At 34.9% G+C, this 14,981-nt stretch overlaps 1 protein-coding gene across 2 annotated transcripts in view; it reads right to left on the bottom strand.

Annotated features, from left to right (window-relative positions):
• Window positions 1-62: 62 nt before the first annotated feature.
• The window catches only part of LOC138327384 (uncharacterized), a 41,806-nt gene continuing 26,887 nt past the window's right edge, over window positions 63-14,981 (bottom strand). Inside the window, exons 2-11 of one of the 2 annotated variants that reach the window (XM_069273441.1) lie at window positions 8,256-8,307; window positions 7,576-7,750; window positions 5,559-5,792; window positions 5,075-5,287; window positions 4,396-4,763; window positions 3,900-4,335; window positions 3,512-3,713; window positions 2,320-2,412; window positions 1,710-1,811; window positions 63-1,398 (exon numbers count right to left, since the gene is read on the bottom strand). In XM_069273441.1, coding sequence (XP_069129542.1) covers window positions 1,120-1,398; window positions 1,710-1,811; window positions 2,320-2,412; window positions 3,512-3,713; window positions 3,900-4,335; window positions 4,396-4,763; window positions 5,075-5,287; window positions 5,559-5,792; window positions 7,576-7,679 — 2,031 coding nt within the window. In that variant the 5' untranslated portion in view covers window positions 7,680-7,750; window positions 8,256-8,307 and the 3' untranslated portion in view covers window positions 63-1,119. Of the gene's footprint in view, window positions 1,399-1,709; window positions 1,812-2,319; window positions 2,413-3,511; window positions 3,714-3,899; window positions 4,764-5,074; window positions 5,288-5,558; window positions 5,793-7,575; window positions 7,751-8,255; window positions 8,308-14,981 lie in introns of both variants that reach the window. The other variant, XM_069273439.1, reaches the window with a different exon arrangement.

Below are 14,981 nucleotides of genomic sequence, written 5' to 3'. Positions count from 1 at the left end.
TATCGCAAATTTGCTTTCATTGAGGTTTGACACAAACACGCGAAAGAATTCACCCAATCCTACTTTTATCGACGACATAGCGGAAAATGTTATGTAATTATGCCCTGCTAAAAAAAAACCCTGTTTTTCGCACAGCAAAAGGCCACGAAATAAGATTACCTCTAAGAATAAATTCATTAAAAGCTTTTCAGTTTCGTCAAATATAAAATGTACAAGTACATGAAACACTAAATAAAATAACTTAAGTCTTTATATATATAGTATTCTTTATAAAACGGATCTGGAGCAGAAATATAATTTACATTAAAATACAACATTAATCCCTAACGTGTTCATTTGATATTGATAAATGATGCGACAAGGCAAATACTGAGCTCATATAAATAAAGAACAATAATCTAAACATAAAGTGTCATTAGAAAAGTAAACTTTGAAATGAATGTAGACTGCTTACATAACCGATATTTCTTACATTTGTCTATTGGAGATTTAAAAAAAGATTTTCTAAATCATCTTCCTGTTAATGAAGTTTGATTATGAAATTACAAAGGTTTTTTTAAATCAACACAGTATGTAAACAAAAGATATATTGAAGTAAATTAGGGGTGAAATTAACAAGGGCACATGGACTAATAAAGAATGTCATAATACTATATTTGTACGGGAATATAGTTATACTTTTGAGACTAGTTTCCTATGACCTAGCATGCAATATACAAGCAAACGTAAATCGGACGGATAGAAATAAAATAGTTGTTTCTGAACATTTTCATTTGAAGATATTTGTAATGCTTATATAATGTACAAAATATGCTCAATGAAATGATTACACCAACATAACATCCCGTTGCAGATCGAAGAAAAAGGGAAATAACTCTTCCTAATTAAACTGCTATGTACAACGCCATATAACACCCTTTCCTCATATTTAGGGGTGTCGTACCTAATGCAATACATTTCATCTGAGGTTATGTTACTATTTTATCTTATTATAAGAAAACGTAATGGAAACATAATCCATGTTCTTAAAATGTGTAGATAAAGTAGTCCTTTATCAAACTTCGAATACCCTGATTGTGTGTATAATGCTACAACATGCTTATGGTCATGAGTCAACGATTATTGTGGTTGTAAAACCCCTTTGTAGAGAAGATGTCCCTTCTCATAGATATAAACTGGAGGCCACACAAGAAAGTCCATCTTATTGCCTGTCTTGGTGTACGAAGAGTAAACGTCCTTGTTAACCTTTGACCCGGGTTTACAGCTGAAGTCCAGGTACATGGGAGGTTCTTTTACTGCCATTAACCAGCATACATCTACACACGCGAACACAAAAGGCTCACAACTGGCCAGCTCGGGACCGTAAAACGAGGTGAACGCTTCATTAGAGGAAATCTCCTGGAAAAAATGTCATAAAATAATATTAATTGTAAGAAGCGCCAAATGTCATAATACAGGAAAATAACTGATAAAGGTACTGTTTGACATCATAACCATTCGGCATGTTAATGACACACTGTTTGAAATTGAACTCCCGTCAATATTTGTTTTTTCAAAGTTATGTACTATCAAACTAATTTTTTCGTAGAGATGGGTTACCATATATTAGAAATATAAAAGAAATATTCCTTTACGAATAAGACTTTAAAACTATAAACTGTGTATGAATGTCACTTAGTTCATCTAACACTAACGAGCAAACACCGTACCTGTCTGATAAATGGCATGCACTCTTTAGCATGTTTCAATTGAGTCTGTTTCAAAGCTTCGAATAAATCGTCGTCTTTCAGCTTACTGATGCTTTTCAGGTGCTACAGCAGAACAAAACAAAAGTTCATTACGTCACATAATATGTCTTTTATTCAACGAGTAAACATTCTTTATCTCGATTTCGAAAAAAAATTGTACGTTTACTCGTCTTATTTGTCGATTTGTTATTTATCAGAGTGCTGATTAACATTTTTACATGATTTGAAAATTATTATGTTTGTTTGACAGCCCTTCTATAATTCAATAAAATCTTTGGTAGAAAATACCATCAACCCTCTGCGTTCTCATATGTGGCATAATTATGTATTTTAAGTAATTTCATCCGCTATAATTATTTATACTCTATACTCAGTGTATCATATATAACATCTCTGTTAATTTTGATCGTCTCTTAGTATATATGATTCATAAGTGGCGTTATGAAGATAACTTTCCCTACTTTGACCGTCTTGATGTTTGCAGAACGTATTTGCGGTACAATGATTGACCATTTATAGTTACATATTGGCCCATTTGTTTGTATGATTTACGTTAAATGCCAAGCTTTACCTTCGGTAGTTCTGATCGTTCACACGTGCCTATCTGTTCAGCCCAGTCCTCAATTTGGTCCTTTGCCAACCTTATGCATGTTTCGTAGATACTCTATATAAAACAAAATCAAAAACTGTCTATATATAATAGATAACACGGTTATCATATCATTCAATCTTGCGTGTTATCGGCTTATATTTACATTCTGAGTGTTTCATCGCTATATGAATCAAACAACTGACGAAAAACTATTTTCTATGAAAACACTATGAATACAACAATTCTCGTGCATCGATCAGTTGATTTCAAACAACGCGCCAGTTTCATATCAATAAAAAAATAATCCCCCACAATATTTTAATGTATAATATCTAATGTTTTGTTTTTTGATATAGAATCAACGAATCATCTAAGGTTTACTGTTATCAGTCAATCAAGTCACATTTTAATAATCGTTTGTTATTTGCAAAAAGAGTCGAGGCGGAAGCTTGAAAACGCGACTTTGTGGAACGTTTTTGTCATACAGCTGTTCCATTAATCTCGTTTCTCGTCGTATATGGGGTGTCATAATTTCAAATATAATATAATAACCTTTCAATAATTTTCATTAACTATTCTAATGTGATATGGGATATGTGATACAGGATATGTAGATAGTTTCTGCTATTCATAGCCGCTATGAAAATTAGAAAAATACATTCAATCCCTATATGTTGTCGTTTGTAATGCCTTTTGATTTGCTGATGCAACAACATATGATTTCGTCGAATTATGCTGAATTGTAAGAATTTTATGACAGAACAATATATCAGGTGTATTTTATCATATACTTTTTCGGTTGATAAACGACGAAAGACTTAAAATAATGTTTTGATTATCAAATATAATACAATATATGTCTGCAATAATCGATCTCATGTGTAATTTTACCTTCTATCAAATTCACACCGTATTCTACTTTGTATATTTTAGGGTAAACGTTTTGTTTGGAGCAGGGTCAGAATAAATGTTACTAGAATATTTTTCTGTATAAGTTAAAGTCAAAGCGGTTTTTTTTCATTAGATACAGATATTGGATATTGTAATTAGGCACATGTAGTTGTATTCATCAGGTCACAATACAGTAAATTATTCATGAAGGGAAATTCAGTCAAAACACAAAAATCACGTCATTAGAAAAGGTTAGTGGAGATAATAAGAAGATAAGAACCTGAGTGATTTCTAAAATATCAGCGATAGCCTTCTGTTCGGGTTTCTTCATCTCATTCGTTTCAAACTGGAAGATATCTACCCACTCACTGTCGTACAGTTTCACAAACAGCTCTGCAAGTTTGATAGGTCGATCTCTGTCGGCAAGGTTCGACATTTCTTCCGTCATTTCTCGGTCTTGTGATTGAATGATGTTACTCACTCTGTCATAATGATACCACATGGTTTTAAATACGGAAACGAAAAAGCTAAAAAAACGCAAAAAACAAAAATAAAATATAATAAATTAAAATTTTTTGAAATGTTAGAAAATTATAAATATCATACATTTAAAAAATCCGGTAGTAACGACTTACATGTATATACATATAAACGTTTTAAAACATTACCTGTCGAGAACTGCGTCGTTGGAATATGCAGTAATTACAAGGGACCTTTGTGATTCATGAAGCTTGCTCTCTAACAGTGAAACCTGGCACGATAATTTAAGGATCTGAGCCTCCATTGTGTTTATATATTCATCTTTTGACATATCTGTCGGTCTTTGTGGAGTACTCTTCACGTTATGTGTTGCATATTGGTGCGGACCGACGTCAGGCCTGTTAGCGTGGTGACCTTGACCTGATCGTGGTTCTCCACCAGAATGCATGTTATGCTGGACATTGTCATTTTTACTATATTCCTCTTCTGTATGTATAGCACCACGACTTCCGTGCACGTTTTCATTCGAATTTCGTTGTTGTTCTTGTTGCTGATGATAATGATAATGTTGATGTTGTGGTTGTTGTTGGTGGTGGTTTTGTTGGTATGGGTATGGTAAGTCAGGCTGTTGTTGTTGTTGGTTTTGTTGGTGGGGGTTTTGTTGGTATGGGTATGGTAAGTCAGGCTGGTGTTGTTGTTGACTGAAGTCCTGACCTTGCACACCTTTCACAGTCTTCGATAGATCAAGAGGTTGTCCTTTCCGTTCTACATCGTTCTTTATCACGTCAGGACTTGATAAAACTGTCCATTTAGGTGACGCTGATGTGACGGTCTGCTGTCCCGTTGGACTTATCACAGAAGCTTTACCAATGATTTGATCCTCAAAGTCAGTTTGAGTCTGGCGTGTCCGCTGTTTTATCTTTTTCTTTGTTTCTGGAGCATTATGTGCGGACTTAGTTTCAATGTACTCAGTGACTCTAGTCTGAGTAACCTTTCTCGGTTCCTCTGGAAAGTCCGTTTGTGTAATTTTATCTATCCTCTGCGTCTTCAGCCTGCAATACATTAAACATCGCTGATATATGGCATATTAAATCAATTCGTCAACGCATAATATATCACGAAAAACCGAAGAAAAAATATGAAAATAAAATACAATACAGATCCGACCCTTGGCTATATTCCTGTAAATGATAATTACTGAAGAACAGTATCATTATTTTTGTTTGGGAAAAAACTGACTCTGACTAGGCAAATTCCTGCAAAGCATTATGTTGGACATATTAATTATTAGTCTTCTTATATCACCCCTTATATAGCTATTCTCTGTAATGTAAGTTAGATGAATCACAACTAGTCAATGTACCTTTTCAGGCTATCCACGATTTCGTTCCCGCCTTTTCTGTATCCTTTCAACCTTTCTTTTCGTTCCGCGTCAACAATAGGCACACGAGGTAACTTAAATTTAGACGATATAGTGTCTTGTTTCACAGCGGAACACAGCTTCTCCATGAGTGACGCTAAAAAGGAGGATTCGGCTTTGTCATCTTCATTTCCTTTATCGTCATCACAATCGTCCCTGTAATGGTATTACATAGCTTGCAAAGCATTTTTGTATGACAGCAATTGTAAAATACGACATTAAAAATAGGATTTTCTGCACAAAAAAATAATAAATAGATAGAAAATAATAATAACCCCATGCATTTAATCAAAATTCACTTTCACCGTAAAACGCCCATCTATATATATTAGAATATTGCTTAAGACGAATTTCAAAAATATCCTTAAAACACAATTATTGCGTGTATAGTGCAAAAACAGATGACAGAGCATTACTTTTCACGTACCCTATTTTATCTTCAATAAACTCTATGATATTCTTCGCCTCCACCCTGTACTTCCGGAGCTTCTTTCTGACGTCATTCGGTACTCGCGGTGGTAGAACAATCCTATCAACATCCTTGGTCTCCACTTCCGGGTCAAGGTGAGCAATGATAACGTCTAGGATACCTTGGTAGAACTCAGCCTGCGCCTGTTCTATCTCTATTTCCTCTCGCAGGCTTTTGGGTTCTTCTTTCGTCCTGTTTTAAGAAATAGTGGGTTTATGGGTTTTATTAGTTTAACGTTCGATTAACAGACAGGATCTTGTAAGGAAGTGCCAGGTCTGTTGATGAAGGAAAGCCGGAGAACCCGCAGAAATCCACCAACCGGCGTTCAATACCTGGCAACACCCTAATATGATATTCGAACTCGCAACCCAGCTAAAGGTGGAGGGCTTGTGGCAATATGTCGAGACAACTTTATCACTCGGCCACAACGGCCCCTGCTCACAAATAATATCAAAGTGATTAGCAAAGTAAACGTCACACGTACACCCATGTTATTAGTACGATAATCTAATCAGAATTATAAAAACAACATACTGATGATGTTGGAGATATATTAGGATAGAACACACTATTGTATAGATTGTAAATGTATTATACAATGAAACATTGAATGGGAAATCATTTATGAATGTGGAATATGAATCAAATATAGCATTATACATGTACTGTCACTTAGCTCTTAGCTCCGTTATTAAATTTATCATTTTTGTCAAGATATACATTCAAAATAAACAAAACAGTAGGAAATATTTTTTGCTTGGCTCACAAATACAGAAAACACACTATAATTGAATCATTGCTATTTGAAGTAGATCTGATTTAAAACCGATTTTATTACTTCCTCATTACAGTGGGTTATCTTACCGCGTGTGACATATTGTACATGTGTTGTATACAAACCTGTTTGACTTTAAGTATTAAGGTTATATAATTTTTTTATTTTATCGATAATCTTTGAACAGGTGCCAGCTATTGTGAAGAACGTATTTGAAATTTACACCTGGAAATAATAATTTGGGATATACATGTCTAGTATAATATATTGGATAACCGATTTCCTTGAAACATGACAAAGCCCTCTGGATACTTTCTAATGTCACACAGTGTAAAAATCTGTGAATGGTTACCTACAACGTATTTAATTAGAAAATACAACCAAAAATGATGAAGATCAAAAGCGATAGGAAAAAATGGCAGTCATAGAAAGTAACTATGAATCACGAAAGGCAAACCTGCCTTTGTTTCGATAATTGAGGATAGACAAACCTGCCTTTGTTTCGATGATTGACTACATTCAATGCTTTTCAAGATACATTAAATATTGCATCCATTTGGAATAAGGATTTTATTCATGCACAGAAAGAATATCAAATACGATTTTCTATGTATGATATTGTGCATATTGTGTCTTCTGACTCAATTTTGCGAAATAAGTGTTTATTCAAATTTGAGTCACTATCATTCTCTTTTATTTAATATTCACTTAAATGTATGGTCTGATAATGATATTACCGCAAGCAATGAATATTTTGTATCAAATTAAACAAATGATAATGTGTCATTACATGACTAAGAAATCAACCCAAGGAAAGACGGTGATGACCAGGTCTTAAGTGGTAAACAAGAATTGCTTAAATAAGACCGAAGATCAGATATATCAGACCCCTGTTTCACCAACATTCAGTCACTTAACTATATGGAACTTTTCTTTACTTCTGTAAGGCTTTCAAATGGAGAATTTTAGTACTGACATTCCTTAACGTTAAGAAATGATGATAAACCTGGGCCTAAGATATGTAGGGAAATAATGACAGTGACGGATATTTGTCAGATGACTGTCAGCTAAGGCCACGAAGTCATATATGATACACGTATATACCCGTGAGTACTGTAAATAACAACGAACCCATGCCTTTGGAATATGCCGACTGTAATGAAGAAATGCCAAATAGATTGATCAATACAAGGATTTTACCATGCTGATTTGGATTTCTTCAGTTTCCTGCTCCGTTGACCATACCCTGTAATGTCTATATCATCGACGTCACTATCCAACTCTTCAGCAGCCATTTCCGACATGACGTAACAACACGAGGGTACATAGACAGGTCACATTACTTTCGGACACTCAGTCTCCTCCTCTCTGATGTCTGAAATAACATAGTATGTTTTATAAATAAACAAGTTCCGGGTAAATCCCACATTGACATTTCCCGCTCACGTTACCGAGAACGGTTCTATGGCCTTTAAATGGATCCATATTTAATGTGTGTCACTATCCCGTATGTAGCTTATGTATTAACATGTGCGATTTGTATAGTTTGCATATGTGTATTGACATAAAGCGTATAGAAATGTTTATATAAGAAACTTGTCGCTTTACTTTGAATATGTATATACATGTATGTATATATAACTGATTTCAGTTTGTCATGTGTAACTAGAACCAGTACAAGTACATACGCATATATGTGTATTTGTTCATGTATGGCAAACAATTCACAGTTAATGGTTATTGTTACACCAATATTGTACGTGTGACTGTTTACCATTATACAGGTGTATATGTATGACAGATAATAATTACCACAAGACGTTCATGCATTGATTAATAACCGTAAAAATTAATACAAATAGACAGAAAGTATGACCTACCATACCCGGACAGTCTCTCTCCAACAACACATAACTGTATAGCAGCACTTCTCTGTAAACAGAAGTAACCAGAGCGTGAAATCAATGTGTCCATATCTCGATACCTTTCTATAAATAACTGTAAATGTTAATAAACTCTTGTGCAGGTTGTTGTGACACCGGGTTGGATATAAATGTTGTCGTTCTGAAAGTCATACATTGTATTGATATCTAATGGGTTTACACGGGTGATATTTTAATAGTATAAATATATTAGCATGGTATAAGAAAACCTGTCCAAAATAATGCTCCTGTTTAAATTAGTGATCTCAGAACCAAGTTGATCGAAAGCGTGTTAACTGGTAAAATTGATGTGTAGCTTGGAAATTTTAACTGATGCTAGTCATATACATCATGCATGCAATTTTCATTTGATCAAAAAGTGATATATCGTCAGTCAAAATATCACTTGTTTTAATTGGGGATAATACCTTGGTAACTGTGCATATATGCATATATGATATTTATATAAAACAGGTTGAATGCAAATACATATTGATTGATATATATCATATTATGTTTTAAACTTAGGCGTTTATCTTTCTATATATATATCGTATAATAAGGACAGAAGGTACAATGCTAACGTCCTACAGTGGGCGGAATTGTGATTACTAAGAAGAAGCAAATATAACTATCGTGCTAGCCTTTGTGTGTTTTTACAGTGGAGAGAAATAACAGCATTCAATATTTGCAAAAAAAAAAAAAAAAAAAAAAAGAAAAAAAACCCACTAAACACAATTCTAACAATGTTGTAATTTAAGTTCGTGTGATTGGATATAAATTTAATTCTTACAAGCAGAATGTACTTGTTAGGCAATAACGATTTCACAAATTAAGAAGAGATACAATCTGTAATTTTTCATTTGATAACCATATTTATCACACAATGCATCTGGTATCCAGTGACTTCGCTCAATTGCATGTATTATTTTTGCATGTGTAACTAGTGTAATACATGTATTATTTTTGCATGTGTAACTAGTGTAATACATGTATTATTTTTGCATGTGTAACTAGTGTAATACATGTATTATTTTTGCATGTGTAACTAGTGTAATATAAGACTCTTTCATATGTGGATATGAAGGATAAAGATATTCTACCCGAGGGTCACAAAATGTAGAAAAATCCGAGGCTTGCCGAAGGTTTTAAGACATTTTGTGATTCCGAGGGTAGAATATCCTATCCTTCATATCCACTTATGAAAGAGTATTTTTCTCTCATACCTCGACGTTTTATTGCAATTTTACTACCATAATTTTCCGCCATTTTGAAATAAATTTGAAAAAAATGTGACTGCAAGTCAATTCTCCATACATGAAAATATGCGAGATATTTTCAACGCAAAGCACGTTGTTTGTTTCTTTAAAAGTAAATCCAGCCTACTTTCTGAGAAAAATGGCTAAAATTGCACCAACAAATAGTAATTTTGTTGAAGCTGTGGCGTCACGAGGCTTTATTGCATGGGTAGCCATGTAATACAGCTTCAGGCGACATGAGTGTATTGCCTTAGACCAGCCAGTATTACACATGTACCTCGATGAGAGAATATAACCAAGAGCTTTTTATTGGGTAATTATTCGAGATATTGCTTATTACATTGATATGATAGAGAGATTTTAAATTCGTTTTATTTCATATATGTTTTGAAACTCGTTTTAATTTAAGATAAAAACTTCTAAGATTTATTTCATAAAATCTCATGATTCTTTACTTTGCTTAAGTTTTACAACTTATCGCAACATATAAACAAATACATACATAATAATACATGAGGACATTGTTCACAATGATGCATAATAATACATAAGGACATTGTTCATATTACAAAACCATATACACTTTCACACACATTTACACCCACCCATACAAGTTTGATAAACAAAAACCAACAATTTTCTTCTTTCTAAAGCAAATGAAATATATTTACACAAATTATTTAAGTCCTTTACATTTTGTGTATTTTATAATTGAATTAACTTAAACATGCTAGGATTTCTGACATAATATGGTTTTATATTGTCGCAGACACCTTACATTTTATAACGAAATGGAATTCATCTTCAATATCATCATTACAAAATGAACATAGTCTTTGATTCCTAGGTATATTCCTATATCTTCCCCTCTCTATATTCAAATCATGGGCAGATAACCGAAATTTAGATATGTTTCTCTTAACTTTAAAGTCTGAAGATTTATTATAAAAAGGTTGACAAAAGTAAGTTGTAATAATTTTCCTTTAGATGAATCATTCATCAAACGTACACATTCCTGTCTAAAAGGATCTTCTAACTTGAGTTTAAATAGATCAGAATCATATTTAAGAAACGATTCCAAATCATATATATAGCCCAGACCACAATTATTTAATTCCAATCTCAACTGTAAAATCAAGCTTTATTTTCTTCCAGTTCTTTAAGACATTCCTTTAAAATGCAATTGTTAATTTTTTTTAGTTTCATCCAGTAATTAAATATTCTTATTTTCCTGATAATAGATAAATAAACTCTTTCAAGTCCAAGTTCAATATATACCATAGCATTAGTAGTGTTTTTCTTCACATCAAATACTCTTTTTAAGAAGCTTATGTGCACCATTTCAATGTCAGGAGCTTTATGAAATCCCCATTTTTCACATCCATAATTCAAACCACTACTAACATAAGTATCAAAAACTGCCATACTGGTTTCAATATTTAAAAAAAGTTGTTTTAAAATACATTCATAACAGCAAACAAAGCTGTTTTACCTTGTTCAGAGATATGCCTTTGAGTTAAAAAAATCCATTATAGTTTAACATAACCCCCAGATAATTGAATTCATTTACGACCTCAATTGGCTCATTATTGTAATACCATTTCTCATTATTTCAAATAGTTCCACCATTTCTAAAAATAATTATTTTTGTTTTCTGCAAATCAACAGTAAGCCCCCATTTTGTAGTATAATCCTGTAAGGAATTCAACATGATTTGGAGATCATGTGGCGACGCGGATAACAACACTATATCATATGCATACATGAGTAGGAAAATATTAATGGTTCGAATCTCTAATGAAGTGCAATTATCATTAATAAAATTAATTCCTAAGTCATTGACAAACAATTTAAATAGTATCGACGACAAAATTTCTCCTTGGAACAATCCACAGTTGACCTTGTAGAAATTTGAGGAACCATTTATTTTACACAACATCTTACATCATCATAAATGCTTCTTATAATTCTCAACATTTTGCCTTCTATTCCCTCCTTTATAAGTTTACACCAAAAATTATGTTTATTTACAAAATCAAATGCCTTTTTATAATCGACAAAACAATAATATAATCATTTTCGTTTTCTTAGTGCCCTATCTATCAGACATTGAAAAGCGAAAATGGTATCTACCGTTGACAGACTTCTCCGGAAACCAAATTGTGCGCCGGCGAGGTGACATGTAGTAAGAAATAAATTAATCAAAATTACAACATTGCCACACAAGGGTATCAATTTAAACCCAGTTTATTAAGATAACTCATGCTTTACTTGTTGATTGTCATTGACGTATTGGTAGTTGTTTAGTAGAAGTAAGATGCGGAGCCAGGCTGAAAACATGACATGCTTTAATGGCGTCAACTTCCGTAAGTACAAAGGATTCTGGGAGTACACTCTAAGGGTAATACTAATATACAGAGTCTGATACGGAGAATCCGGATATTATCAACATCCTCCCTTCTTTAAAGAAAGATTATTTTATCTTTTAAAATTACTAGAAATAGATCTAGACTGTAATTAATATCTAAACTTTGAGTTATCACTTAATAATCAAAACTTTACTTTATGACCTGATTTGCTATAGACACTGTCCTTCACTGTAACTGTCACTTAAACTGGTAATGAACTTTAAACTCGAAAAAAAAACACAACCTAAATTGAACACTGAAATTAATCCACAAATTAAATGCATGCAAATGTTCATGACCATTGCATCACTTGGTGACGAAGTCCTTGAACTTTACAGGTGCGCGTATTTCACGTTTGGGTCTACTATTTGCGATAGAGTTTTCATGCTTTGGGTCCTGAGCGTCTGGCTTACTGATGATAACCTTGCGTCGGTCCTCCAGTATGTTTTTCTCATTTTTAGCACTGCTGGTACTGCTGCTAGTTTGCACACTCGAACGCGATATTACATCTGGTACCCTAACTCGCAACGGGGATCTATCACGCACATGCACATCAATGGCCGTTGGTCTAATGTGTACACGATTACGTTTATATACACCACCATCCTGTCCCTTTAGCTCATATGTACGCTGACCGAGAATTCCGACAACTTTCCCGCGTTTCCACTGTTGCCCTTCGGAATGCTTATAATACACAGATTGGTCAATTTCAAGTTGGGACAAGTTTTTGGTTTTCTTGTCATAACACTTCTTCACAGACTGTTTACGTTTTTCACGTTTTGCCTGGTGTCATTCTGCGTTTTGTGAAGATATGACAAGAATGTTCGTGTAGGCCTCTGAAATAGCATTTCTGCTGAGCTAAGTCCAGTGTCTTGTCTTGGAGTGTTTCTCTGCTCCAATATAGCCACATAGGGATCTCCTCCCTCTTTCTTGGTTTTGATAAGTAGAGTTTTCATGATTCTTACCGCAGATTCTGCCTTACCATTCTCCCTTTGGTGCATTGGTGATGAAATAGAGGGGCTTATTCCAAAGTCTGTCACGAATGATTTGAACTCCTGACTTGTGAACTGAAGTCCTCCATCGGATACTATCGATTGTGGTATTCCATAGCGAGCAAAATGTTTCTTGAGTAGAGATATCACTTGAGAACTAGTGGTTTTTGTAAGTAGATCTACCTCAATGAAGCTAGAATAGTAGTCTACGGTAATAAGGTATTGCCTCCCGGCAATTTCAAACAAATCCAGACCAACTTTCTGGAAAGCAAAATCACCATCACAGTGCTGCTTAAGGGGTTCCGCAGCAGGTTTAGCTTTCATTCCTTGACAGATTTCACAGGCATCAGCTATTTGTCTAATGTCTTGTGCCATGCTTGGCCAATATACTGTGCCTCGAGCACGACGCATCATACTATCATATCCAAGATGTGCACTATGTAACCTTTGTTTGATGTTCGCTCGTAGTGATGACGGAATAATGACAGACTCGCCTTTGATCACTAGTCCATCTTCTACACTTATGGTGTCGCGAATGTCGTAGTATGGCAATATACAGTGAGGTACTTTGTACTTGTCACTTGGCCATCCCTCAAGCACAACACTGACCAAAGTTTGTAGATTTCCATCCTTTTGAACTTCCCGTCTGATTTCTTCTAGTCTAATGTCTGGGATGTTTTCAAAAGTTTGGACTGACAGAATGCGTGGACGTGCATTCTCACAACTGCTCAGATGAGCCCTACTGAGCGTGTCGGCTAGAAATAAATGCTCTCCCTTGACAAAACAGAACGTCACATCATATCTGTACATACGCATCATAATGTCCTGTATTCTTTTTGGTGCCAGGTTCAGAGGTTTCTGTAGGATTGAAGCAAGGGGTTTGTGGTCGTTTTCAATTGTAACACTACGGCCATACGTGTATTGGTCAAATCGTTCTAGACCAAATAATACGGCGAGCGCCTCCTTTTCTATTTGTGCCCATCTGCGTTCGCATGGAGTAAGTGCACGAGAGGCGTACTCGATAGGTTTCCCTTCCTGCATTAAACATGCACCTATACCAGTTCCCGAGGCATCACATTGTACAACAACAGGTTTCTTTGCATCAAAGTATTGCAAGACAGGTGAGTGAGTTAACATGTGTTTCAGTGAAGAAAACGCCTCCTCACACTCAGCTGACCATTCAAATGGAGTATGCTTGCAGGTAAGTAGACGGATAGGCTCAATCCTGTCTGATAGATCTGGCAGGAAACGGGACATGTATTGTACCATTCCACAAAGTCGTTTGACACCTGACACATCACTTGGTGCAGGCATTTCAAGTATTGCTTTGACTTTTGATTCGTCAACTTTCACTCCATCTTTAGTGATACGATGGCCATGGAATCTTACTTCCGATAGCCCTACTTCTTGCTTGTCTTTATTCAAAATAATGTTCTTTTCAGAGCAACGATTCAGCACAGCTGCTAATTTCTCGTCATTATCTTTCTTGGCCTCTTCATCAGAATTACCACGTCCAGCGATGATTATGTCGTCAATGACACAGAAAGTTCCCTCAAGGTCGCCTAGAGCTTCATCCAGTTTGTGTTTGAATATCTCGTTTGAGACTTTGAGGCCAAATGGAAGTCTGTTCCAACGGTATCGTCCAAAAGGTGTCATCATAGTTGTGAGATAACTTGAATCTTCATCAAGTCGAACATGCCAGAATGCCTCTTTGATATCCAGCTTACTAAATACTCTAGTGTTGGCTAGTTTTGGCAAGACATCCTCCAGAGTGGGAAGTTTGTAGTGCTGTCTCCTTAGAGCGACATTGAGAGGTTGAGGGTCTATGCATATTCTCAGTTTGCCATTAGCTTTATGAACAATGGCCATCTGACTAACCCATTTGGTTGGTTCAGACACAGGTATCAGTACTCCTCTACCTACTAAACTGTCAAGTTCCTGTTTGACTTTATCCTGTAGTGCTATGGGAATCTTACGACAGGGTAATACCTTTGGAGGTACAGTCTCATCAACATGTAGGGTTGC

The sequence above is a fragment of the Argopecten irradians genome, chromosome 7 (assembly GCF_041381155.1).
Source record: "Argopecten irradians isolate NY chromosome 7, Ai_NY, whole genome shotgun sequence".
Classification (NCBI taxonomy): Eukaryota; Metazoa; Mollusca; class Bivalvia; order Pectinida; family Pectinidae; genus Argopecten; species Argopecten irradians.
The sequence above is the reverse complement of the archived record's forward strand: the minus strand, read 5'-3'. Positions and strand labels throughout refer to the sequence as shown.